At 43.2% G+C, this 25148-nt stretch overlaps 1 protein-coding gene across 2 annotated transcripts in view; it reads right to left on the reverse strand.

Annotated features, from left to right (window-relative positions):
• CREBL2 (cAMP responsive element binding protein like 2) overlaps positions 1-25148 on the reverse strand; it is a 347657-nt gene that overhangs the window by 208732 nt on the left and 113777 nt on the right. For both annotated transcript variants that reach the window (XM_086952921.1, XM_086952922.1), the window contains exon 2: positions 12008-12205. In XM_086952921.1, coding sequence (XP_086809047.1) covers positions 12008-12205 — 198 coding nt within the window. The remainder of the gene's footprint in view (positions 1-12007; positions 12206-25148) is intronic.

Here is a 25148-nt window from a genome sequence, read left to right on the forward strand (position 1 = left end):
TTCAGTCATTAGGTTATAAAAGTCTTACGATTCAGGAGTTGTAAAAGGGCTGCATTTAGGATGGTGGAATTCAGATTTTTTTGTTGGGGTTGGGGGTTTATTAAGTAGGACATATGTCATTCTGTTACAGGAGAGGGTTTTTTTACCTAATGGACTTTGCACCATAGAGAGTGTTTTTTTTTCTTTCTGTGTATTACCATTGATCCAGTGTGTCTCCCATTTCTGGTGCATGGGACATTGGTTATTTATTTCGTATTTGAATTCTCAGCCTGGTGAGAATCAAGTTCTTCCATATAGAGTATGTGCCTGCATTTTATGAAGGAAGACGTAAGAGCTATAGAAGGTTGCATATCATGCATGAAAGAGCTGAGATCGTGCCTGGTCTGGGTAAAGAGCTTCCATTTATTTCCTGCTGTGTGTGCTGGGCCAGACACATGTGGACAGATATTGTGGCCTTCCAGACTTGCTATGTTTTCATAAACTCTAGTTAGTGTCACACCCTTCTCAGGTCCTATATAATCAATTTAAATACAGAAGATCTATACAGAGCAAAACAGTCACAATATTAGTAGATGGCTGTTTAATTTTGTCCCTCTTAAATTCTTATGAGTAATATTGTCAAACCATATTTTTATTGGTTGACCACGATACGGTTCATTTGTGATCACAAGATCAGCAGCGACGGTTAACACAGGTTTCGTCCATTATACTGGACTTTTTCAAAGACTTAAAATGTTTAAAACAGTTTGTGATAATACCTGTAAATTTACATCTTGCAAAAGCCCATTAGGGAATACAAATCATAATCGAATAATGTATTCAACCACCACTCCAAGTGATCAATAAAACACATCGCAACTAACACTATCAAAAATTATGACACATTGAAATGAGATGTGAATGATACCTGACAAACTGTAAGAACACTAGAGGTCGTAGCAAGAACTAGGGATATATTTGCCATAGGAGAACAAGGAAAAAGAAGTCTAAGCATCCTGCAGGAGGCCATGTATTGAATCTGTGTAAAGTCTGCACATACAGGTAGATAAGAAGAATTAAGGTTGTGTGTAGTAATATTTGTAGTAACATCCAGTTATATCGTCTCTGTTAATGAAGTAAGCCGCTATTCATAATCAGTCATAAAACCATGAATTGTGGGTGATAATTAAGAACTGGAACAGAGGTGTAAAGTAATTTAACAGAAGAGTTTACTTGCAGGGTGATCACTTTTAAAGCAGAAAGTACAATGCTTTGTTGTGCATATAACGTCGGTAGATGGTTAACCTGAAGACAATTTACAAAAACTATGCTTCTAATAGTGGGTGTTTAAATTTTTTTTTTTTAAATTGACTGGGTGGAAGCCCTTTTCGAATAGTAACTACAATCTTTGTCAGGGTGAACCAAAAAAGTCACCAAATTAACCTGCCCATATCGCTCTGGTAGCTTGGCACAAAAGCAGCCAGGCTTAACTTCTAGGCACTGTGTTAAGTATTTATGCAGCACACAAATAGTAATAAACCCTAGAAAAATCCCACACTAATTTAGAAAAAGAGAGCAAAGTTTAATACATTATGTGAGGATAAAAAGATAAAAAATCCAATCAGTAGAACCAGAGTAAAGGAATTTCAAAGAGTTTGGTAAGCACAGACCCAAAAATCATAAAGCATCACTCGCATTCATATGATCGTACTAGACCGGGGGAAAGTCACAAGTTCAGGCTGACCGCGATGGTCCGCAGGCCAGATACGGGGACCAGGTTAGTCCCTCTGAAAGTTACCTTCTCAAAGTTCAGCGTAAAGGGTCCAGTTTGTAGTGGATGAGGCAGACAAGAAAGCGTTTGTGAGAGGCTAGCCTGGTATATGATATACACTTATGTAAGTGGACACCTTTCACTAATCCAGACAACCCTTATGGTGATTTCAGAGGTCTTAGACAACCTTAGAAGCTATCCAAGTGGTAGCTGTGGAGAGCAGCCTTCAGCCTTGGTACAGGTGAGGTGTAAAGCAGCTGGTTTTACCAGAATGCAGCCTTATAGTAGAATTAGTGAAAAATAACCACCCAAGGTATTTATAAAAAAAAATATGTTTTTTCTATATAATACACTTAAACACATACAAATATCTCCTACCCGGAGATATGCACAATGCACACAATACTTTGCCAGAAATCACAGTAAATAGCACGAAATACACAGTGGGCCCCAGGGGGGACCAAGCCATGCACTGAGAAAGTGGTATAAGAACCACGACTCGAGTAAAGACAGTGTCGAGAGGATGTAAAAGTGCTGGGGACCCACGGAACTACACAAGGTGAGTATCTAGGAATCCCACGGAGAGCGTGTGCAGTGTGAGTACACAACCGCATGCTTGGTACAATTCTATGTGCACGTGGCAGTTGGATTTTTAAAGATTAAGGACCCTTCCCAGTGGACCATGAGGAAACCCTGTGAAAGACTGAAGCTTGAGGAGCCACCCCATCCGTGGATACTCTAGTACCCACGTTACCCACACCAGTGAAGCCACGTGCATACGTGTGAAGTGGTATCGGAAACTCTGTTGTTTCCAATGGAGGACTTCAGGAAAATGCCGCTGCTGGAAGAGGAGAAAGTGTCCGGTGGAATCTGAAGGAAGGTCTTAGATGTGAAGTACCTGCAAGGAGAAGGGACAGAGTCTATGTCACTCAGGAGTGACCAGGAGACTTGGAAGACAAATGCCCTACGATGTCGGGTGTTGCAGGAGAGTTGACGAGGACCTTGATTCTGCAGCTGTGAGGACCAGGCGACGCTGAGGAAGACCAGGAGCCGTGCAAGAGCTGTCCCACAAAGGATGTCGAGTGCTGAGAGGTCAGTGTCCGCGGGAGCACCAACAAGCCTTGGCAAATGCAACCAACGCAGGAGCTGAAGAAGGAGCAACATTGGGACCAGCAAGGTCCAGGGGACTCACCAAGAGCAGGGGAGTCAGGGCAGACCCGAGCAATCAGGGAAGACCAAGAGATACAAAAAACACCCTCAAATGTATCCACAGGCCGGAGGCACTGGAATTGAGAGAGGACCTCAAGCAGCTCACAAAAGCAGGCCAGGATGCACACGATGCGGTGTCACTGAAGATTCTGGTCACAGGAGATGCTTGAGGTTGGGGCTACTTGGAGCTCGTAGATCTTCTTGGAGAGAAGTCTACAAGCCTTTGCAACTGCAAGTTGACGCGGTGCACAGGGGTCTGGTCATTGCAAACCCCACAAAGAATACTGGCCTCAAACTTGGTGAGAGGGTAGAGCAGACCTCGGGAGCTGTGGAAAACAACCACCTATGTTGCAGAGCTGTTCAGAGTCCGGAGGAGCTCAGGATCAGTAGACCGGTCGACTTAGTTGCAGTGCCTGCAAATGCAGGGGAGTGACTCCTTCAATCCAAGGCAGATTCCTCAGGTGCGTTTGATGCCCACAGACCTTGGAAGGTTCCTGTATAGTGCACAAGCACAGACGATGCAGCAGACTGGAAGGGAGACAAAGTCGAGCCCAAACGAAGTCCAACAAAGTCCAGAGTGCCCAGACGGTAGAAGTAGAAGAGGCGTCTGATCTGAATCTTATCCAACAACGAATCTGGGGACCTACACCCTGGTAAGCCCTTAAGTACCCTAGGGAAACGGTAGGGAAGATTCAGGGGACCCTCCCAGGGGAGGATCTGGACAGAGGGGGGGTTACTTCCATGTCCTTTGTCCAGTTTTGCGTCAGAGCGAGAGTCAGCGTCTCCCAGGACTGGCTTAACCTCATGCGCGCTAGCGGAATTCCGCTCCTGCGCTGAGATTTTTAAAAACGCATGTTACGTGACGAGCTGGGCTCGTCATCAGCGTGCGAGGAGACTATGCCAGGACGAGCCCAGCCCGTCATCAGCATGGAAGGAGTTAAACTGGACCAAGCATGGGGACCCCAAATGTGCCCCACATGCAGACAGTGGCGCTGGCAAGCACACCCACCTTGCCCCGATACACTAAATACTGTCTAGGAGGTGGTCACACCTCCCTCTGACAGGATGCTTATTTTTCTGCCTTCACCTGCTCGAACTTGGCTTAGCAGCAGGAGGGCAGAATGGGGTCTCTGGTCGGCAGCAACCATTTTGTGCTGTCCGGGTCTGGAAGACTGGTACAGGGACATGGAGAGCCTCACGGAGGGCTTTTGCATTGCTTGGAATCATTGGGTATGATTCCAACATGTTTGACACTAAACATGATAGGATTCGTTGCAGCCAGTTTCGAGATTGTCATACAGTCATTACATGGTGCCCCACTATATGGTATATTGCTGCTTCACTGACAACCCGGGAGAATAGGCTCCGTAGGCTGCAGGGGTGTCCTGCTCATGCAGGGGCACCCTCTCACTTAGAACCAAGCACCCTGCCTTCAGGATTGAAAAGGCCTGCTATATGGGCGACTTATAGGTTTTAAGTGCAGTGACCCTAGATATAGGAAACCTATATCTTTAGTAAGTGTTAGCACCAACATACACAGGCTGCAATGGCAGGCCTGTAGTTCCATTTTGAATGGTCTACCATGGGTGGCATAATACATGCTTCAGCCCATGGGGGACCCTCTGGGGTACCTATGCCCTGGGTACCTTAGTACCATATACTAGGGACCTTATAAGGGTACCCCAGTATCCAATCAGGGATGTACCCACGTACTGAACATAACCAATTTAGGGACAAAGCAGATAGAAAGGGGGTCCTGATTAGCAGGATCCCAGTCAGACTAGTCAGTAACAGCTTAGTTCCAAGCAAAAAGTGGGGGTAACCATAAAGGCAGATCCTACTTTGCTACAGCATTGCTGCGGTTGTTGTAGCACAAAGAGCAGGTTGGGCATGGCAAACTGTTGACACTGCAATGTGAAGATCCAGTGGAGTGCTGCGGACAGTCATTGCTGAACCTGCGCGTTTGGTGGTCACCGTAGCCTGTGGTCGCTTTAGTACAAAGAGCAGATGTGCAAAGACGGTTGTCGCTGGCAGTCGCAGTAGGGTTCGCTTTGGAGTTAATCGTGGGTAACAACATCAGGGCGCAAACAGGCCATCCGTGGTCGCAAAGAGCCCAAAACTTCAAAATGTCTCCCTTTCTTCACAGGAGGAGCTCAACTGAAGCCACCTAAGGGTCTAGGACATGATGAGGAACCTCCTGGGGATCAGGAACGTACCCCCGCTGAGGCTAGCAGGGCTCCAGCAGGTCTAGTGGCATGTCCAGAGAAGCAAGTCAGCTGGACAGTTGCAGGAAGGCCTCTAGAGCTTGTTGTGTCCCTGTAGCTCAGAACAGGAAGTCCGCCACCTGACCCTTGGAGTCACTCTGGTACTCCTTGGTTCAAGCAGCAAGGCAGGCCGGTCCTCTGAGGGCAGAAGGCAAGTTTCAACCAGCAGAGCAGTTCTTCAAGGTACAAAATAGGGCTCAAGCAGCAGGGCAGTCCTCTGGAGTCCTGAGGGGTCTCCGCAGGTTCAAGAGTGAACCGGAGAGTTGGTCTGAGGGTTCTATTGTTATACCTGGTGCCAGATTTGAAGTGGAAGAAATCTGCAGAGTACTTCCCCACCCACCATATGGTTGTAGAGGTTCCTTCCTCCCTTCCCAGGGTCCAAGCAGTCTAGGGAGACAAAACACTTGTGTGAATTTCTTTGTGAGTGTGATAAGGCAGCTCCATTGAAGCGTAAGCAGAGCAGGGAACCGCTCCCCCTCTTCCCATCGTGGCAAAAATCTAGGCCCTTGTTTCACTCACTATCTGGGGAAAAATACACAAAAGTCAACTGTCCAGTCATGTGACCCAGGTAATAGGCACAAATGACAAGAAACAGCCAACTTTCTAAAAATGGCATTTTCATAATTGTGACTTAAAGTTAAAATTTACCATGAAAAAGAATTTTATATTACAATTCTTTGGTGACCAAGCATGATATTTCTAACTATTCTCAAACAAAAGTTATCCTTTAATAAATGTAATAGTAACCCAATGTTATGCTATGGGAGCGGTTGGCTTTGCACAAGTGAAAAGCGAATGTAAGAATTTTTCACTACCAGGACATGTAAGTATTAAAAGTACATGTCCACCTTTTAAATACACTATCCCCTGTCCTAAATGCTTGCTGAGGCCTACCTAAGGGGTGACACAATGTATCAAAAAAGGAAAGTTTAAGCTTGGCAAATGGATACTTTTGCCAAGTTGTATTGGCTGTAATGGCAGGACTGAGACTTGTTTTGAAGGGCTACTTAAGTGGGTGGTACAATAAGTGCTGCGGAACTATTATTAGCATTTAATTTACAGGACCTTTAGTACTGCTTTTATGGACCTTTAAGTAAATTAAATGGGTCAACTGGGTGTAAGCAAATTGGACCACGTATAGGGGGAACGCACAAGCACTTTAGCACTAGTCAAGTGAACAGAGTCCAAAGGCCAATAAAAACAAATTTCAGCAAACAGGAGGAAAGTAGGGAAAAGGTTTGGGTGAAGACCACCCTGAGGCGAACAGGTTTAGCAGCAGGGCACATTATGTTTGAATAAAAGAGGGGGAAAAGTAATCACTATTTAAGAATTATATGTTGAAATACCAAAGGGTGGTAAAGTATACAGTAGCAATAATGATCTTAGTTCATAGAATTGTCCCCTTAATCATGCAGCACTGAAAGAATGGGTCCATGATATGACCCAAACCGTGAAAAAGAAAATGATCATGATTTACAAATATGGAAAAAAGTTTGTACGGAGCTATGATGGAGTTTTAAACAATTGACAAGATGCTGGTGGTTATCGGTTTGTCCGTTTTAGGAATAGATCCTATAAGTAAAGATAGACTACTAAAAATGGGCATGAGCTAAAACATATGGCTGATGGGGAGAAAAGGGGTATGTCTCTCTGACAATTGAAATTAGGATTTTGATCTGCTCATCAGCATTTAGGAAGAACAAAATTAAACAACATTCAATATTATTGCGATTGTTGTAATCATACAAATATACTATATTTAAATTGGTTACACAGGACCTATGAATCGCGTGAAACGTACTAGAGTCTATATTATTAGGAACTATCCTTTAGTTTAATTCTCTGTTACCCCTCGCAGTATTAAGGTGCATTGTTTTTGAAAACCCACCCACAGTATGGTACAATAGCAGTTTACGATGTCACAAGATAGGAGTTTGCGACCCAATTATACCCACTACCAATTTAATGTTTTAAGCCTGAGGCGCTGTTAGTCTGTCAAACCAACTGTTCCCAGGATTGCCGGTCTTGGTGTCAGGAGCAAAATTCCACTCCTTTACATGAACCAATGGTTTTGTTTTCCTTTCTATTTCCTCTGTGGCTCCTTCTGCTTGCTTAGCCTAGTTCTGAATGATGACTGGAAATCTAGGAGGATGAAGCGTGAATAACAGGTAACTAATTAGAATAGGTCCAGAGAAAATCTAGCTTCCCTACAGCTACCTGTGTATTTGCATAGATGAATTTCAATATTACCTGTAGAACACCAAAATATGAGTGTCAATAGCTCATCCATTTACTTCCTAATTATGATGGGAAACAATACACGCACTTGGAACCTATGCACCTTCTTAAAGTCAATGGCAGTTCTGGCATGTATTGGTTTTTCTCACTGATTTCATTCACAATTGGATAGTTCCTTCAGATTTTACCACAACCTCTTTGAATCTTATCATTTTTAATAAAGTATCCAACCTACTAGCATACCCAGCACATTCCACATCATTCCACTTGGGACAAAATGTTACACTACTTGCTGTGCCAGTTGATCCTAGGTTACATACCCAGCAGTTCTAAAAAGTACTTCTTTTGTAAAATAGTGCCTACCACACACATTACTTAGGATTAAAAGACTAAATGTTTATCTAAATAGTTGCCAACTCAGATTCCTCATCCTCTCAACATGGGCAGCTTTCATAAAGGCTGTCATATTTTCATCACCATCTCCAGCCCCTTTTTCCCCCAAATGAAATAGAAATTACTGTATTTTGTACGCAAAGTTCAAACCCAAAAATTAATGTAGATGGTCCATAATTCAAGTAAAATGCTACCAACCTCCAATTGCCTTAACTTCCTTTTCAGCAATACCACATGTGGGCGTTTCTCTTCTAAATGTCTCCAGTTCTCTCCTGTACACTTCCATCTAATTACAGTTCGTATACCTTTCTCTGATCAGTTTAACAAACCTACCTAGGTTCAGTTTACACAAAATTAGCTTTTTTTTTTATACTGAACAAAGCAATAGGAAGTCATTGGTACAGAATTAAAATATTAGACATTATTCACATCAAATTTTTAGCAATTAAGGCACGTTTTTGACAGTTTACAAGAGACAAAACTGGATTAAAAAGAGAGGATTAAAAAAGAAATAGACTATTATAAAAACTTACAACATTCCTTGTTCAAAAACCGCAATTTTAAGTAAACAGTACCACTGCAAAAAGTGCAAAAACTGCAATAAAGTGCAACTGTAAGATAAGATATAATCCAATAAAGTGCAATTTTAAAGTGCTAGTGCAATATAGTGCAAAAACAGCTATTATAAAGCAGCAATACTACCAAAAAAAGTACAAATATTCTCTTTCTCCTCTCCTTCCTCATCATCTTCCCTTCAACAATTCCAGATTCTCAAAATATTTCCAAATTCTTTCGAATCTTGCAATGGCTCCCACCCTGGCTGCATAAGCTCTTTCAAAGTTACATGTTCTTCTAATTTTATTGAACCATTTTAACTGTGATGGAATCTCCCCGGATTTCCAATTTTGAAGAATCAGAGACTGTGCAACTACACAAGAAATAAAAATAAATACTTCTGTATTGTTAAACCTGCTCCTCTCTTTACAAATACCAAACAGGGCCACCTCCGCTTCCAGCAAAAATACTTTCCCGGTTGCCAGCACCATATCTGCGAATATCCCCTTCCAAAAAGATTCTAACTTTGGGCAGGAAAAGAAAATATGATACCATCCTCCCTGGCCCATAGCTTTACATCTAAAACACTTATTCTCGACTTCAGGGAACATTTGCTCCAGGGCCTCCGGTGTATAATACGCCAGCCAGCGTGAGAAAAAAGACTTTCTTTTGTAGTTAGCCGCCCTGAGTGCTTTGTTTCCCAGATGGCACAATACCTCCCAATCCTTATCTGAAAAAACGCACTGTGTCGAGAGGCTTATTTTCTCTAGATGTCTATCGATTACAGGAGATGATCTAGAAAAGTAAAAAATTTTATACCAAAATCCTATGCCTTTATTTTTATCTCCATACAGAGCAGATATCAAGGCAGTGGGAGAAATAAACAAGCCACCTATCTCCTTTCTAATAAAACTAGCAGCCCACTCGACGTTGCCCAGGGCAGAAGGGGGCTGTGGGCAGCATCGCAGCAGGAGAGGCGCAGCAGAGCGGCCGAGAGCAGCAGAGCGTACTTACAGTGTTTCCTTGCTCCCGTTTTTTTGGTCCTGGCCGCTTCTGCCCACGCTCGTGTCCGCTGGTTCTCCAGGCTCGTTTTCGTGGTCCTGGCCGCTTCTGCCGACTCTCCTGTCCGCTCTTACTCTGCGCTCCCCTGGGCATGTCAACGCTCCTCTACTCGCTCCGGACCTTGGAGGGTGTCGCTTCCGCGGTTTCTCCGCGCTCGTTTTCTTGGTCCTGGCCGCTTCTGCCGACTCTCCTGTCCGCTCTTACCCTGCGCTCCCCTGGGCATGTCTACACTCCTCTACGTGCTCCGGACCTTGGAGGGTGTCGCTTCCTTTCTCCTGTTCGCTCCTCGCAGGGTGTTGCTTCCGGCTTCCGCGCTCCCCCATGATGTCAGCACGCATCAGCACGCACGTTGTTAGCTGGCGCTACTTCTAAGGGACTACTTTTACCTTAAAAATTACGTTTCCCTTCTAGCATATATATTTTGTTTTTATATAGCCTATGTCCTTCTGCTTGCCCTGACGTTTTCAAAGATGTATTGGGTGTTTGGATTGGTGGTGTACTTTGAGTTTACCTGGCTCAAAGGATACAGTTCTCTCTTTATAATAGTAGTATAGATAGACAATCTGCAAATATTCAAAAAACCTGAGCCGCCTGGGATTATTCGTTTTGGCTAAGACCTCTTGGCAGCTAATGACCTTATTTTGTACAAACAGATGTCTTAATTCACAAAACCCGGCGAGTTCCCAATTCTTCAGATGATTCGAGGTTATCTTAAGACCCATTTTGGCACATTCCGTCAAGCTCAAATAATTAGAACCATCAGAGCCATATTTTTTAAAAAGGAGCAGTAATCTTGATGTATACCCTTTCAATGTCTTGTATCTTGTTTTCTTGGGGAGCTTTGCAGTTTTTAAAAAGATAGGAATTTGAGAACCTGCTTCCTGTATCATTATTCCAAGAAAGAAATTTTCTCTTGTCTGTCTAATCCTTAATAATCCTGCCACAATGTCAAAAAAGGCTGCTTCATAATAAGTCTTGAAATGGGGAAGAGCCAGGCCACCTTGATCAACAGAAAGTTGGACCACCGGAAGCTTGACTCTTGAGGCCTTCTTATTCCAAATAAATCCTCTCAACATAGATTCAAGTTCTTTAAAAAAAAAACAATATTGACTTTGATTGGAATATTACTAAACAAAAACATAAGTAATGGCAATACTGTCATTTTGACTAGTGACACTCTACCAATCAATGACAAAGGAAGTAAACACCATTGATCTAGCATATTCCTAATTGTGTTCTTCATTTTAAGATAATTCAAGGCAAAGAGTTTTTCACACTCTCCGGTCACATATATGCTTAAGTATATGATCGGATCCCTTTTTACTGCTTGAGGCTGAAGATAAATCGGAAGAAAATCTATACTAGTGTTTAATACAAGAACCTCCGTTTTTTTTCATTAATCTTATTTCCCCCTATCTTCTCATAATCCTTGAGCTCCCCTATGAGGCGTATGATGTTATCCTTTTCAGGAGCCAGATAGAGGATAATACCGTCGGCAAACAATTTTAAATTTAGACATCCAGACGATGGGGGGTAGGATAGCAACATTGTTTCTTATTCTTGTTACTAAAGGTTCAATAAAGAACGTAAAAAGCAAGGGGGACAATGGGCAGACTTGCCTTGTTCCCCGATTTATTTTTATCTTCCCAGCTTGTTTAGCGTTGATAATTACCTGGGCTAATGCCCCTGCATAGATATTATATAGCATTCGAATAATTGGAGCAGGGAATCCAAAATGGCCCAGAGAAAAGAAATTGCTGACCAATTAACCAAATCGAATACCTTTTCTGCATCAATCATTAGAATACATGCAGAAATCGAGTTAATATTAAAATAGTCTAAAGCCTGTATCAGAAATTCTGTATTCGCTGCCATATACCGACCCGCAATGAACCCCGGCTGATCTTGATGGATTACCTCCTGAGCCGCATATACAAATCTTTGCGCCCAGATTTTCATAAGTATAGTATAATCAGAGTTCAATAAGCTGATCGGTCTATAAGAATTCACGTCCTCTGGATTTTTATCCTTTTTGACGAAGGTAATAATTGTGGATTCTTTGAATTCTGCTGGTACCTTTCCACCTACTCTAATATGATAAAATACATTTTTCAAAGGTTCTTCAAGTTCCTTAATAAAGACCTAATCGAATTCGATAGGGAACCCATCCTGTCCGGAAGCCTTAGCTTCTTTTATTGTATATGCTTTTAGTACCCTGTTAATTTGAAATTCAAAAATAATTCCACCTTGCTATTACTGTGCACACCTTCTCAAGTCTTTGTAGACCTTTAATACGCAGTGTCAACGTTCTGGGAAAACAATAGTAGTCGCTCGTATGACAAGGTTAAGTGGAAAAATATGGATGTATGCAACAATGTGTGACGACAAACACAATTCAACGTTATGAATGCATAAAATCATGGGATGCATTAGACATCTGTTATTTAGTGGCAAAATGCCGCAAGGGGCAACATTCACTTTACAATTACACGATGTGTTATTAGCTGACAGGATAGGCAGAGATTGAAGAACATACCATTTCTAGCTCTTCTCTCAAAGCACAGATGGCTCTTTCACGACTAGAGACTAGCTCTTCCAGGTATTGATATCTCAGTTTCTTCCTCGCCCGGCATTCTCTGGCGCTCTGTCGACTTCTCTCAAGCTTTGCCTTCAGGTCAATCTTGGCAGGTTTCCGACCTCGCTTTCCAGGTTTCTTTACTTTTCCCCCAAAGACCTGTGGGAAGGCATCAGCATTAAAACATGTCTTGACAAGACACAGGGAAACAATCATTACTCAATCCAAATAAATTGCTGTTACAAAGTACTCCTTAGCACCATCAAATCCCTCCTTATAGCAACGGAGTAATATTGAAAGCATTTTGCTTGCGTCGATTTACTCTTTTCTGGCATATGAAATTGGCTTCAAGATTCTGCCTCAGCTCAGCCAAAGGAAATACAGTAGTAATACCTTGTTTTTCCCCCTCAGACCTTTCTGCTATATTACGTGTATTTGTAAAGAGTACTATGACCCGCAAAGTTATTCTAGTGTTGCCCCCTTCTACACCATCATATCAGTCATGTGCTCTCTTGCACACAACATAAAGAAATAATAGATTTGCACATGGCTTGTTTCAGTCAAGCATGGCACTGTGGGGAAAAAAACTATAGTTTAGAATGGTTCCCGATTAATTACGAGTGCCTAAGATTCACTCAAGCATTCTATCTGTCGTTTTCCAAGTATTGCCAAAGACAGCTTCCGCTGCCTTTTGCTGAAGATCTATAGTCTTCAATACATTAAAATATATAGTAAGCTTTGAGCACCCTTATTGGACAGCTCTGAAGCATTTCTTCTTTACTATGTCTTGGTTGGATGCTAGTGTCTTTCCACAACTTGCACTCAGGAAACTACTACTTTTTTCTTATTCGATCTTTAGCAGGGCTTTCAAAAAACTGTATATCAAACAAATCTTAGATGGTAACTTCAGAGAGTATAGCTTTAGAAAACTCTGGTATTAGTTTAGGCATAAAGCCAGTTATAATTATGTTTTATTTCAATCTACTGACAGAATTACGAGCACATGAGCCATTGTGCTCTTTTTTCCTTTTGTGCAGCTTCCTCCTCAAATACCTTCATCTCTCAGTGTTGCTCCACCATCCAACCCCCACCCAACCACAGCTATTAAATTTAGTCCCCTGCCTCATCCCTTCGTTTTCTTTTTCAAAGAAGTATATTGTTTCAATCTTTTTTCGAGGGCCGGCAGTTTCAATTTGACACAGTGCTACTTCTTTTTTTAATGTGCTTTTACAGATATTTTTCTAATTTGCTGTTACAGGATTGGGACACGCCATCTTGGAAAGTTACATCTTTTTAAAAAATAGGCTGCGTTATAATGTATGCTCGCAGACATGTGTTTGTAGGTCTTCTGAGAAAAAACAAACCAGAATGTTGCCCTAATTGCTAGAGGCTGAGATTTAAGCATGCCACCTATCCTTTTCTTTTTTCTTATTTTATGCATTACTACAGTCCAAATTCCACTCTCTATTGCGAGGACCATTTCCCCCTTATTAAAAGCCAGGTATTTATGAACTTCGGTCAGGACATCGTCTTTGAATGTTAGCAATCAAATTAAATATCAAGTTTGATCTAGAAAATTATTCGTTTTTCTGGAACACCCAAATGCAAACTTATCTTTAGAAATTGGATTTCAAGATAGCCCCTTGAGCCTAACAATTCTGGAATCATGGATTTTCTAGATCATTTTTTTGCGATATTTATCCAATTCACTGACTAAGTGGGCAGTATGGTGGTATAACAAAGATGATGATCCTCATGTAAATAGCTGCAATGAATGGCAGGACAGGGAAAGCGAACCTAGCCCTAGCAAAAATGCTCAAACCAACCCATCTCCCTCCGTCTCCTTGTGCCATTCATCATTTTATGTTCGCCTTTGCTCGTCTTTTCACTCCTCTTCCTCCGATTGCTTTCTCCCTAACTTCCCCTCTTCCCCTTTCTTTCTCTCTCTCTTGAAGCTTCTAGTGCATGATGCAATTAACCTAGAAGCTGGGAAAATGAAAGAAGCCTCAGGAAGGGCCTGGGCTTTCAAAACCGGCCTCCAAGGGCCCCAGCACACCGTAAAAATGCCTGATGAAATAAAAGGCCTGTCTGGACCTTCTACAATGTGAATAAAGATTTGGTTGTTATTCGCAATCTTTTGGATGCCAAAAAAAGGATTCAGAATGTGCATGGATGCAAAGAGTGTAGAAGGAATGTGGAAGTACTGTAGGATGGGAGATAGTATGGAGTATGGCGAATGTATGCTAATCAACTTACATCAAAGAGGCAAAAAAATGTCAATGCAAGGATTTTTCCCCGAAGGGTGCTCATAAAGAAGGACCTTAAAGTGATGAAAGAATACGAGTTTAGCAACAAGCAAAAAAAAAAAACAGGACCTTGGAAAGCATATAGGTAAAGCTCCACACCATGCGCCTTCTACGTTAATATTATGTGGGTTGTCATTGGAAGTTCGAGCCAGAGGTTGAGGCTGGAGAATGTGGAGTTTTGACATGATATACGATAAAGGAATAAGTATACATAGTTATTGCCAATCTTCAGAGTACATGTCTTAAGAATAATTTTGAAAGCAGGCAGCGATGAAGGCTAGCTAAAATACAAAAGGTTATTTTTCTGTGACCTTTTTAATACTGAAACCCTCTAACCTTTGACCACATGGTTTATAAAGGTCTACGGACCCCAATATGGCAATAAGGCCCGCACTACATGGCTATTAGTTTGTATTCTATATATAGTGGCTGCTCTTACTGCACAAAATGCAGTAATATAAAAAAATATATATTTTACAGTAACCCATGTGTTTGTGGAATACGTGAAATACGTATTTCACAATAATAGCGCCCAAAACACTCTGACGAAGTTTACCACTGTTGGGACTACTGGATATTATGTAAAATGGAAGACCAAATTATATGGCATGACCTTCTACATTATGTGGCCATAAATGCAAATTATGCAACACATTCTCTGGCAGAATTATTTTCATCCATTTTAGCAAGAAATAATTTTTTTGTGAAATCTGCAAATTACATTGCAAAAGTGGTAAATACATAGTGATGTGATGTTTCAGCCACAGAATCCCTTATACCCCTGGCCTTCACTATTGTACACTGCTATCAACAATTTATTAATGCAAACCAAAACAATCTAATTACAATTAGCGTCCATTGTTATGTCAACTTCAAACACAAAATATTTTTCTGAAACAGATACTAGTAGAAGAGGGAGAAAGTTCTGTGAACAGAAAGGGCTCATCTAATTCTGATGAACTAAAACAAATGCGATTAAAGGACAGGACACTAACTGCCAGAAACAACAAGCATTGGCATAGCCAATAAGTCTTCTCTTTGGGACCTTAATAAGTGTTTAGTTATCAAGCACAATATCCTTGGTGCAACAATTTTAACTGTTGCATGGCTAAACACTTATAAGATCCCAATGGCGAGACCTATTGGCAATGCCAATGCTTGTTCTGTTCTCCCTTCTCTTGCTCTCTCTCTTTCTTTCTCATTCTCTCTCTGTTTTCACTTTTATCTCTGAACTAAAATAAGGGAGGGATGGAGAGAGCAACCAGTCATCTTCTGTACTTGGTTTCACCCCAGACACACTTCACGACCGGGCTCGGTCTGAGGGTATACATAAAGGAGCCAGGGTTGCACGTGTCCACTGGCTGAAGAGAGACCAATGTGTCTTGCATGAGCTTCTTTTGTGCTGCGTAGAAAAGGCCTTCACTGCTGGGCCTTGCCTACTACAACTTGTATAATTTTCCCCAGGCTATTTATCCTGCAAGCAAGTCAAAAGAAGAAACTGCTGTGGTCCAGCCACTGTGTGTTAATGTTACACATGCCTGCAATTTCAAGATCTTCTTAGAGTTACGCGTTGCTCAAATGGGAGTTATTTATGATATTTGTTTCCCTTGTCTTCATTGCTTGATTTTGCTCAGGAGAAAGTGTCAGTCATAGTCACTGAAATGAGGAGAGTGGATATGGCGTAAGGGCCAGAGCTGCCGACTTTGGAGCTGGGGAACCAGGCCCCGTAACATAACTGGTACTCATGTAAAGCGGTCCAATAACTTCAGATAGAGTTTGCACTATATAAAACTGCAACAGCAATTCACTATAATTACATAGAAAGTTATGAAAATATCACACAAGGCAATCTGAAACCTTGGTAGCTATGAATTTAACCTCAGTCGCTAGTGACTAGAGGCCGCAGCAAATGGAAGGCAGTTAAAATGAACAAAGGTTTGGCTCAGAAAATTGGAAGTCTCCCACTTGCATTGGAAATGTTGGTATTAATGCCAAAATTGGTAACAAGGGGCAGAGATATGCCATACTTCCATAGAGATGATGTGGCTTTAGGGCTAGAGGGATAACTTTGTAGATGGGAAGCCAGGTTCGAGTCTGGCGAAAGGGTGAAACATCCCGTAATCCTGGGCAAATCACTTAATCTCCCCGTGCTCCAAAAAATGTATGCGTTGTCCGCCTGTAATGCAACAGGCGCTCCAGCTCCCTGGCATTTTCGGGTCGAGTTCGCGCTGTAAACAACTGCAAAAGATAAATAATTACAGTTATTCGTCTGCACGCTCACGTTACACTGCAAGCAGCCATCATTTATCGGGCACCTCTTCATACAAGAAGAGCAGAATGGGTGCTTGATTACGAGCGCACATCTTTGAGGTGGCAGAATCAGATTCGCAAGCAACGTAAATGGGATGACGCTTATTGGCGAAGGGGATCATGTGCTTACAGTTCGCAGAAGCAAAAAAAATGGCAAACACGTGAGTGGTGCACGCGCAGCAGCGCCAAAAGTGAAAGCAATCACGCTCCAGATGGCACCTCAGGCGCTGAAAGCTGGCAGCTCTGCACGTTCACTCTCGCGTGAACGCAAGCATTTGGCCAGCAAAAGCCGGTGGGTAGCACTTTGAAAACCCACTTACTAAAGTCGAGCACGTAGCGCATGGTCAGATCTAGGCTTGACCTAAAAAATGCTAATGAACAGTAGCCAGGGAAACGGACAGCACAGCAATAGAGGCAGCCAGAGTAAAGTCTAGAAAAAAAACAAGAGTGAAAAAACAAAACTATAGATACACTTGTGGAACAAAGGTCTTAAAAACTAGTAGTGAATATTCAACTATAAGTGTGAATGAGGAAGAATGAATAAGTAAGGATCTATCCTTTTGCCCCAGACAACATATAAATACATTTGAAAGCAGAATTGATATTCTTAATTCTGTCATAAGACTGAAATAAAAAATAATTCTCTCCAGGCATTATGCATAAACTAATGTCAGTTTTCAGAAGCTCTCATCTCTGAAGTTACCATCCAAGATGCGTATGATATACAGTTTGTTGAAAGCACTGCTAAAGATAAAATTATGGAATTGAAGATCTATGCGATCAACTCATACAGAGAAAACTGTACCTTTAGAGTCTGTCTTTAAAGTCAAGTCAAAATTTGCTCCCTTATAGAAGCCAGACAATTTAAATTATGCTTTTTGAGAAGGTGTAAGCCATGATTTATCAAGATAAAACAAAGAAGATGTAGGACCAATATGAAGCATTTAAAATGGCTCAAAAATGATATCAGCAATAGCAATAGGTAAAGGGGCCAATGCTTTGGTAATGGATATTGTAAACTATGTGTCTTGCTACCAGATAGCTTAATGTTTCAGCAGATTATGAAGTAGTTCGTAGAAAGACATTAAAAGCAGAATACTTAAGACTGTTGGTTCATCTGAGAACGTATTTTTCTGCAAAACTCCTCTAGGATGACAAGCATCAGCGTCTTAGTGGAAAATTTCGTAGGAAACCTATTCTAGATTTCTTGACAGAAGTTCACAGAGGTAACATCTATGCATGTAAAGTAAGAAAACTGCAACAGATCTAGGTATTCGGGGAGGCGGGTGGGCGCATGTGAATCTATAGCCCTACATGCAAAGAACAGATGCTTACTGGGTAAGTAACAATATCTGTTCGAGGCATGTGAGCTGTAGATCACATGCTTTGCATAGACTATACAGCAGTAACTCCCAAAGCAGTGGCTAACCTGAAGCTGTTGCAGTTGTTTGAAAAAGTGTTTTAAGTACTGCCTGGCCTACATTAGCTTGTTGCCTCGCTAACACATCTACACAATAGTGTTTGGTGAATGTGTGCGGTGTAGACCATAGACGTCTGTTTGTATGCCTTATAGACGTCATTTAGGGGAATATTCCCTAAGAAGGCCATAGTAGCCCCTATTTTGCAGGTGGAATGCGCTCTGGGGGTATTGTCAAGGTCGTTTTTACTTTCAAATAACATGTTTGGATACATTTTACGATCCCTCTTGCGATGCCCGATTTAGATATGGGATTGTCTTTGTGTGGTGGCGAAAAAGCAACAAAAAGTGGTTTTGTCTTACGAAAATCTTTTGTTCTGTCTACATAATATAGTAGAGTTCTTCTAATAGATAGTGTGTGTGTAGAGGTCATTCTGCTACAGAATCAGGTTGAGGAAAGAACTCTGGTAACTCAATTGATTGATTAATGTGAAAAGCAGAAACCACTTTGGGAAGAAATTTGGGATTGGTTCGAAGAACCACTTTGTCAAGTTGAAAGAAAGGCTCTTGTAAACTTAGTGCCTGGAGTTCACCAACTCTCCTTAAGGAAGTGATGGCAATAAGAAAATAAACCTTCCATGAGAGAAATTGTAGTTGATACTTGTGCTTTGGTGCGAAAGGGGGACCCATTAGCCTTGTAAGGACTATGTTCAAGTTCCAAACAGGTGCAGGTGGAGTTCTTGGTGGTATTACTCTTTGTATTCCTTCCATAAAGGCTTTAATCACTGGAACTCTGAATAGAAATAAGTGCTGTCTGTTTTGTAAGTATGCAGCTACTGCTGCTAAATGCAATCGAATGTATGCGTAGGCTAATTCAGATTACTGTAGGTGTAAGAGATAATAGATTATGTTTTGCACTGTAGAATCAAGGCGATTGATATGTTATTGTTACAGTTTATAACAAATCGTTTCCACTTCGCTGCATAACACGCCCTAGTAGTAAGTTTCCTAGCCTCCTTTAGGATATTCATACAGTCTGGTGGTAATTGTAAATAAACAATCTATGACTTCAGGAGCCAAATCACTAGGTTGAGTTCCTTGACATTTGGCTGCGTGATTTCTCCATGGCTCTGAGTGAGGAGACTGGAGTTGAGAAGCAGCTTTTTATGTGAAACTACTGAGAGCTCTAGCAAGGGTGTGAACCAAGGTTGACTTGCCCATGTGGGAGCTATGAGAATGAGTTTGAGGGATGATTGCCTGAGCTTCCGAACTACTCGCGGAATGAGTGGGAGAGGCAGAAAAGCATAGGGAAATATCCCTGAACAGTTCATCCATAGGGCACTACCTTTGGAGAGCGGTGTGGGAACCTGGAGGTGAAGCTTGGGTATTTTACATTTTGATTTGTGGCGAACAGGTCTATGTGAGGAAAACCCCATTCTTGAAAGTAGGGAAAAAGAATCTGGGGAGGAAGTTCCCACTCATGGATTAGCTATCTCTGTCTGCTGAGAAGGTCTGCAATCTGATTGATTACTCCTGGAAGATGTTCTGCTAGGAAATACATTGTGTAATGTATGTCCCATTTCCAAATGGCTTGTTCTAGGCGTGACAGTTGGAGAGAGTGCCCCTCCCCACTCCCTCCCCCCCCACCGCTTTTTACATAGCAGACTAGGACAGTTTTGTCTATTAGGTTAGTTTGAAAGGCTTTGAGCGCTAGAAACGCTGCTATTAGCGCTAGGTGATTTATATGGAGGCTCTTGTACTCTGGATTCTACAATCCTTTTACTGTGTGAGTTTGTAGGCGAGTGCCCCAACCAGTGAGCGATGCGTCTGCTGTTAGCAAGGTTTGTGGAACACGGTCGAGAAAGGCCCACCCTTTGGATACATTTTATGGATTCTACCACTGCAGAGAGCGATGGGTGCAGCCATCCACCAACACTAGATCGGTCAACAGAGCCTGCAACTGGTTCCACTGATTTACTAAGCATTGTTGAAGGGGATGCATGTGAAGTCTTGCATGGGGAAAAATTACAATCCAAGGCGCCATCATCCCTAGCAGTTGCATGAAAACTTTAGCTAGTAATGATTGGTTGGGCTGAAATTGAGTGATAATGGACTGAATCCTGGCTGTATTGGGAGAGGCTAGAGCTTTCTAAGCGTTTATCGTGGCTCCCATGTAATTTTGTGTGTTGGAAGGCTGTAGATGAGACTTCAACGCATTTACTGTAAAACCTAGTTGGTGAAGTAATTGAATAGTGATTTGACTGTTTTGGAGACAAATTTGGTAAGTGCTGGCTTTGATGAGCTAGTCGGCCAGGTAAGGAAAGACACGGATGCATTGTCTTCTGAGATGTGCTGCGACTACAGTCAGACATTTGGTAAATACCCTGGGAGCAGTGGTGACCTCAAACGGTAGTACTTTGGATTGGTAATGATGACCATCTACCATGAATCGGAGGTATTTGTGATGAGCAGGGTGAATTGGGATGTGGAAATATGTGTCTTTTAAGTCTAGAGTAGACCTATAATCGCCCTGTTGTAGAAGTGGGAGTACTTGTTAAAGTGTCACCATGTGGAAATTCTCTTAAAGTATGTAGAGGTTTAGCTCTCGGAGGTCTAGAATAGGTCTCAGGGAGCTGTCCTTTTTGGGTATGAGAAAGTACAGGGAGTACACGCCTGTTCCTTGATGTTGTAACAGCACAGGTTCTATGGCTCATTTGGACAGGAGCGATTGGACCTCTGGCTGAAGTAAATGTAAATGTTCTGGTGATATTTTGTGAGAACGTGGTGGGATGTTTGGAGGATTGTTGATAGCCCCAGGCAATAACCATGTTGGATAATTCCCAACACCCGTTTGTCTGTGGTGATAGATTGCCAAATGGGGAGGAATTGTAGAAGACGTCCCCAGACAGGTGTTAAATGATAGGGGGAAGTGCAGGCAAGTCACTGTTTGTTGGGGGGAGGGGGAATTACGTGGTGTGGAACCCCTGCATCTACCTTTGTTGTTGTTGTCTCTATATCCTCCTCTAAAGAATTCTCTGGTAGAGGAAGATCGATTGTTTCTTTTGTGGGAGGTGGCAGTATTGTCTGAATACATGGTTTCGATCCTCCACGATAAAAGGAGCGAAGAAAGGAGCCCCGATTAGAGGGAGACTGCAGAGCTCTCATAGACTTGCTAACTTCTGAGTCTTTTTAACATTTTTTTCTAATGATTTATCGACTTTCGGGCCCGAAGAGATGTTTCTCGTCAAAGGGAGTATTTAAAATACTGTTGGACTTCGGGTTTGAAACCTGAAATCCCTAACCATGCAGTCTCCTTAATTACACACTAGTGTTGATATCTGTAGCTGCGGTGTCTCCAGCATCTAAAGCGCATCTAATTGGGGATGGAGAGGAGCTTCCCTTCCTGGACTAAATCCTAGGCTTTTGATTTGTATTCATCTGGGAGGTGTTGTAGCAATTGCTTCATTTCGCCTCAGTGTGCCCCATCATATCTGGCTAGCAGGGCCTGGGTGTTAGCAATGCGCCAATGAATTGCTGCTTGAGCAGCTATTCTTTTACCGGAGGAGTCTACTAGGTTTGACTCTTTGTCTGGAGGGGGAGCATACCCTGTAGTTTGTGAATAGGCCCATTTATGGGCATTAGAGACCATCAAAGAGTCTAGTGGCAACTGCCATTTAATAAAGACTGGATCTGAGGGAGCAGGGTTCTGTTTATCAATTCTGGGTGTGAGAACGTGAGCACGCACTGGATGTTTAAAGATATCAACTTTAAGCATAGGTAGAGTGTGGCTAGGCCTTTGTGTGCTACTATAAGTTTCAAATAGGAAATCTTCCTCTAGAGAGTCCTTGTGTAACTGTACCCCATGATATTCCGCAGATCTAGCAAGTAATTCTAAACATCCAATATTGTTGTCAGGAGGGGAAGGCGCTGCAGGGTGAAGATCTGGGTTATCTGTAGGTGAATCCGTTTTACTATCTTTACAGTGGTCTACTGGTAAAATATTGTTCCCCACCCAACCCCATCTCCATCATCATCATCATTAGGTGGTTGTGGCGGAGAGTTAGTTGGTGTAATTAGCAAATGCCTCAAGGATGGAGAAGTTGGTGTAGGGGAACGTGGTGGAGGGAGAGGGGGAGGGGTTAGTACCTACATTCTTCCTCTTCAAAAGAATATGGTAAAGTGTCCTCTGACTCAGGTTTGCATTTTGGAGGTGGTTTAGTAAGAAAACTTCATGTATCTGGGTTTATGAAAGTCCTTTCTGTTTCGAGTCCGATTTGGGTTTTGGGGCATCGAAAATCGGGTACTGCAGCTTGGGAGGACCAGTTTTAGGTTTCCACACCAAGGATTTTCGTGTCGAGGAGGAATCTGTTTTCGGCGGGTAAAGTTTGGTGCCAAAGGAGGTATGTATTTTGGAATCAAGGATTTCAGCTCTGAAGCGTTCTTCGGCTTCAAACCTGAAGCTTTCGGCATGGTGCCAGACTTTGGCCGACTCTATCCCGAGCTGGAAGGCTTGGTGCTGTGTTTCTTCCCAAGTCAGAGGGAAGGAGGTGTCTGAAACGTCTTCTCGGTGCCTACCGATGCCCGAAGGTGGGGTGCGACTGGAGCCTTTTGTTTCAGCTGAATTGGAGTTTGGGTCAAGGGGGCGTTCTGTACTCATGGGACGTTGACCTTGTGGCAAGTTTTATTCGATCTCAATTCCGGAATGGAGACAAGTTCCTCTTGTTCTTCCTCGGCCCCCTGAGCGTCTAAATTGTGCTTGGATCCTTCGCTGAAGATGTCCAGCGTGTATGTGACATTTTGACTCTGCATCTAGCGACGTGGAGCCCAACGATCACAGAGCGTTTTCTTTCGATCAGAACGATCTGCACGCTTCGCAGTTCTGTTCATTGTGCTCCGGAGACGAGCACAAGTGCACACTTCGTGTGAGGCGGGGCGCGAATACTTGGCATGGCATGGCACCCAGGGCAGCATTTGAATGAAGTCCGTTCCATCGACTATGAAGAGGACCGACGCGGTTAGGCCAGATGGCCTTCCCGAAGATCTTTGAAATAGAGGGTTTCCTCAATGGATACGATACGCAGAGAAGTGGTATACGTGCTCAAAACCATATCGACGTGTGTAGAGTGGATTGTGCACCGGGGGGGAACCCGAAGAAACTGTTTCAAACCGGAGCGCAGCAATACATATACATATGATGTTCACTAGTTCTAGTGATCACCTTGTATCAGTCCAAATAACCCTTATGGTGGTTGGTTGTAACTCAACCTTATAGACCACCTATCCTAGTGGTAGCGTGGACAAAGCAGTCTTAGGCTAAACTCTTTTGTCATGTGAAGCCAGCTGTATTACCATATGTAACCCCCTTGAACACCAAGTGAAAGGACACCACACAGGATATATATTCAAAATATATATGTATTTATTACAACAAAAAGTCCCCTGAACTCTTTATGAGCACAGAAGCAAATACGTTAAAACAATTCAATAGATAAGTATACAAAAGTGGCACAAATATGGATAGGCCCGGGTGGCCCCTAAAACCATATACTAAAGAAGTGGTATAAGTACCACGAGTCAAAAGGAAGTAAGGCCTAGGGCCTTGGGAATCGCTGGGGCTTTGCTGGAATAACTCAAGTTAGGAACTAAGAGGCCCACAGGATCTGGTTTGCAGTGTGCAAAGTTAGGAGCAGTTTACATTGAAGTCAATGGATGCGTAAAAGTTAAAAAGGTGAAGGTAGGAAGTCTTCCGGTCAGTCTAGAACTTAACCCTTTGGAATCTGGACACTAGGAGTGTTAAACTACTCGGGGGCACCGGAGTGCCAGCGTTACCTCACCCACAGGAAGCGGGTGCAGTGGAGCCAAAGTGTGTCGGGATTCTGCAGGAGTTCAGATGGAGCCTTGGAGTGTTGATGCTGCAGGTGACCTGATGTGAAGAGTTCCGGTGGATCCAAGGGTGGATCTGAAGAGGTGAAGACCTGAAAGCAGAGGGGACAATGTTCACAGTCACTAGCCAGTGACCGGCGGGGAACCAGGAAGGAACCAGGGGTTGTTGGGTGCCAACAGGTGATGTCGTGAAGCTTGTCTCTTCAGCAGCGTGGACTAGGCGACGATGACGACTACCAGGAGTCACTCACGAGCTGTCCCACGTAGGCTCTAGTTGATGGCGGAGTCGGCTTCTTGATTGGAGCAAACAGGCCTTGGCTAATGCAAGCCACGCAGGAAACGGAGAAGGCTTCCCACTCTGACCAGCAGGGTCAGAGGGGTTGCTGCTTTTGGGAGCAGCAAGGGCCAGTCTGGAGCAACCAGACCAGCAGTGGAGAGTTGTCGTTTGGTCGCCAAAATGGCCACTAGCCAATGAACTAGTAACCGGTTAGGCAGAGAGGCCCCACGCAGATCTCGTGAGAGTTGGAGGGCTGGTCCTTGGTGCAATTGTAGCTCGGTGGTGGGGCTTCTCAAGACCCCAAGCACAGCGATGAGGGTACCTTAGGGGCTGCGCAGTCAGCTTCTCGTGGACTTTTCAAGAGATCCGGTCCCACGTCTCAGTTCGCCTCCACTCGTCTCAGCTTAGCAGGGACTGTGGATTAGGCTGTTAGATGTCTGGGAGTCTGGTTCTTGTCAGGCTCAAGGCTCCGGCAGGAGGCGGCGGCAAAGCAGTCGTAGATCTCTGGATGGTGCCTGTGTTCACAGGGTGGCCACAAGGGAGATTCTTCAGTCTTCTGAGCAGCAGAACGTCGAAGGTCCAGAGTTTCTTCTTCTTGTAGTCGAATTTCAGGGTAACCTCTCGTCTTGGGACTCAGCTCCTACTTTTAAACCAATTCTAGGGGCTGGACTACCTACTAGGTCCCTCCTATGGGTGGGACCAGGAAGGGGGTTGGTTACACCCACTTTCCTTTGTTCAGTTTCGAGCCAGAGCTGGGGCTGGAGTGCCCCAGCACCGGTTTGAACTGGCCTATGCACGGGGACACCTTGTGCGCCCCGGGCATGCCGGATTCTATTCAGCCCTACCTAGCCAGATACACAAAATCCTGTCTGGGGTGGTGCTAGCACCTCCCAAGGCAGGAAACCCTTT

This window comes from Lissotriton vulgaris, chromosome 1_2 (genome assembly GCF_964263255.1).
Source record: "Lissotriton vulgaris chromosome 1_2, aLisVul1.2, whole genome shotgun sequence".
Taxonomy (NCBI): domain Eukaryota; kingdom Metazoa; phylum Chordata; class Amphibia; order Caudata; family Salamandridae; genus Lissotriton; species Lissotriton vulgaris.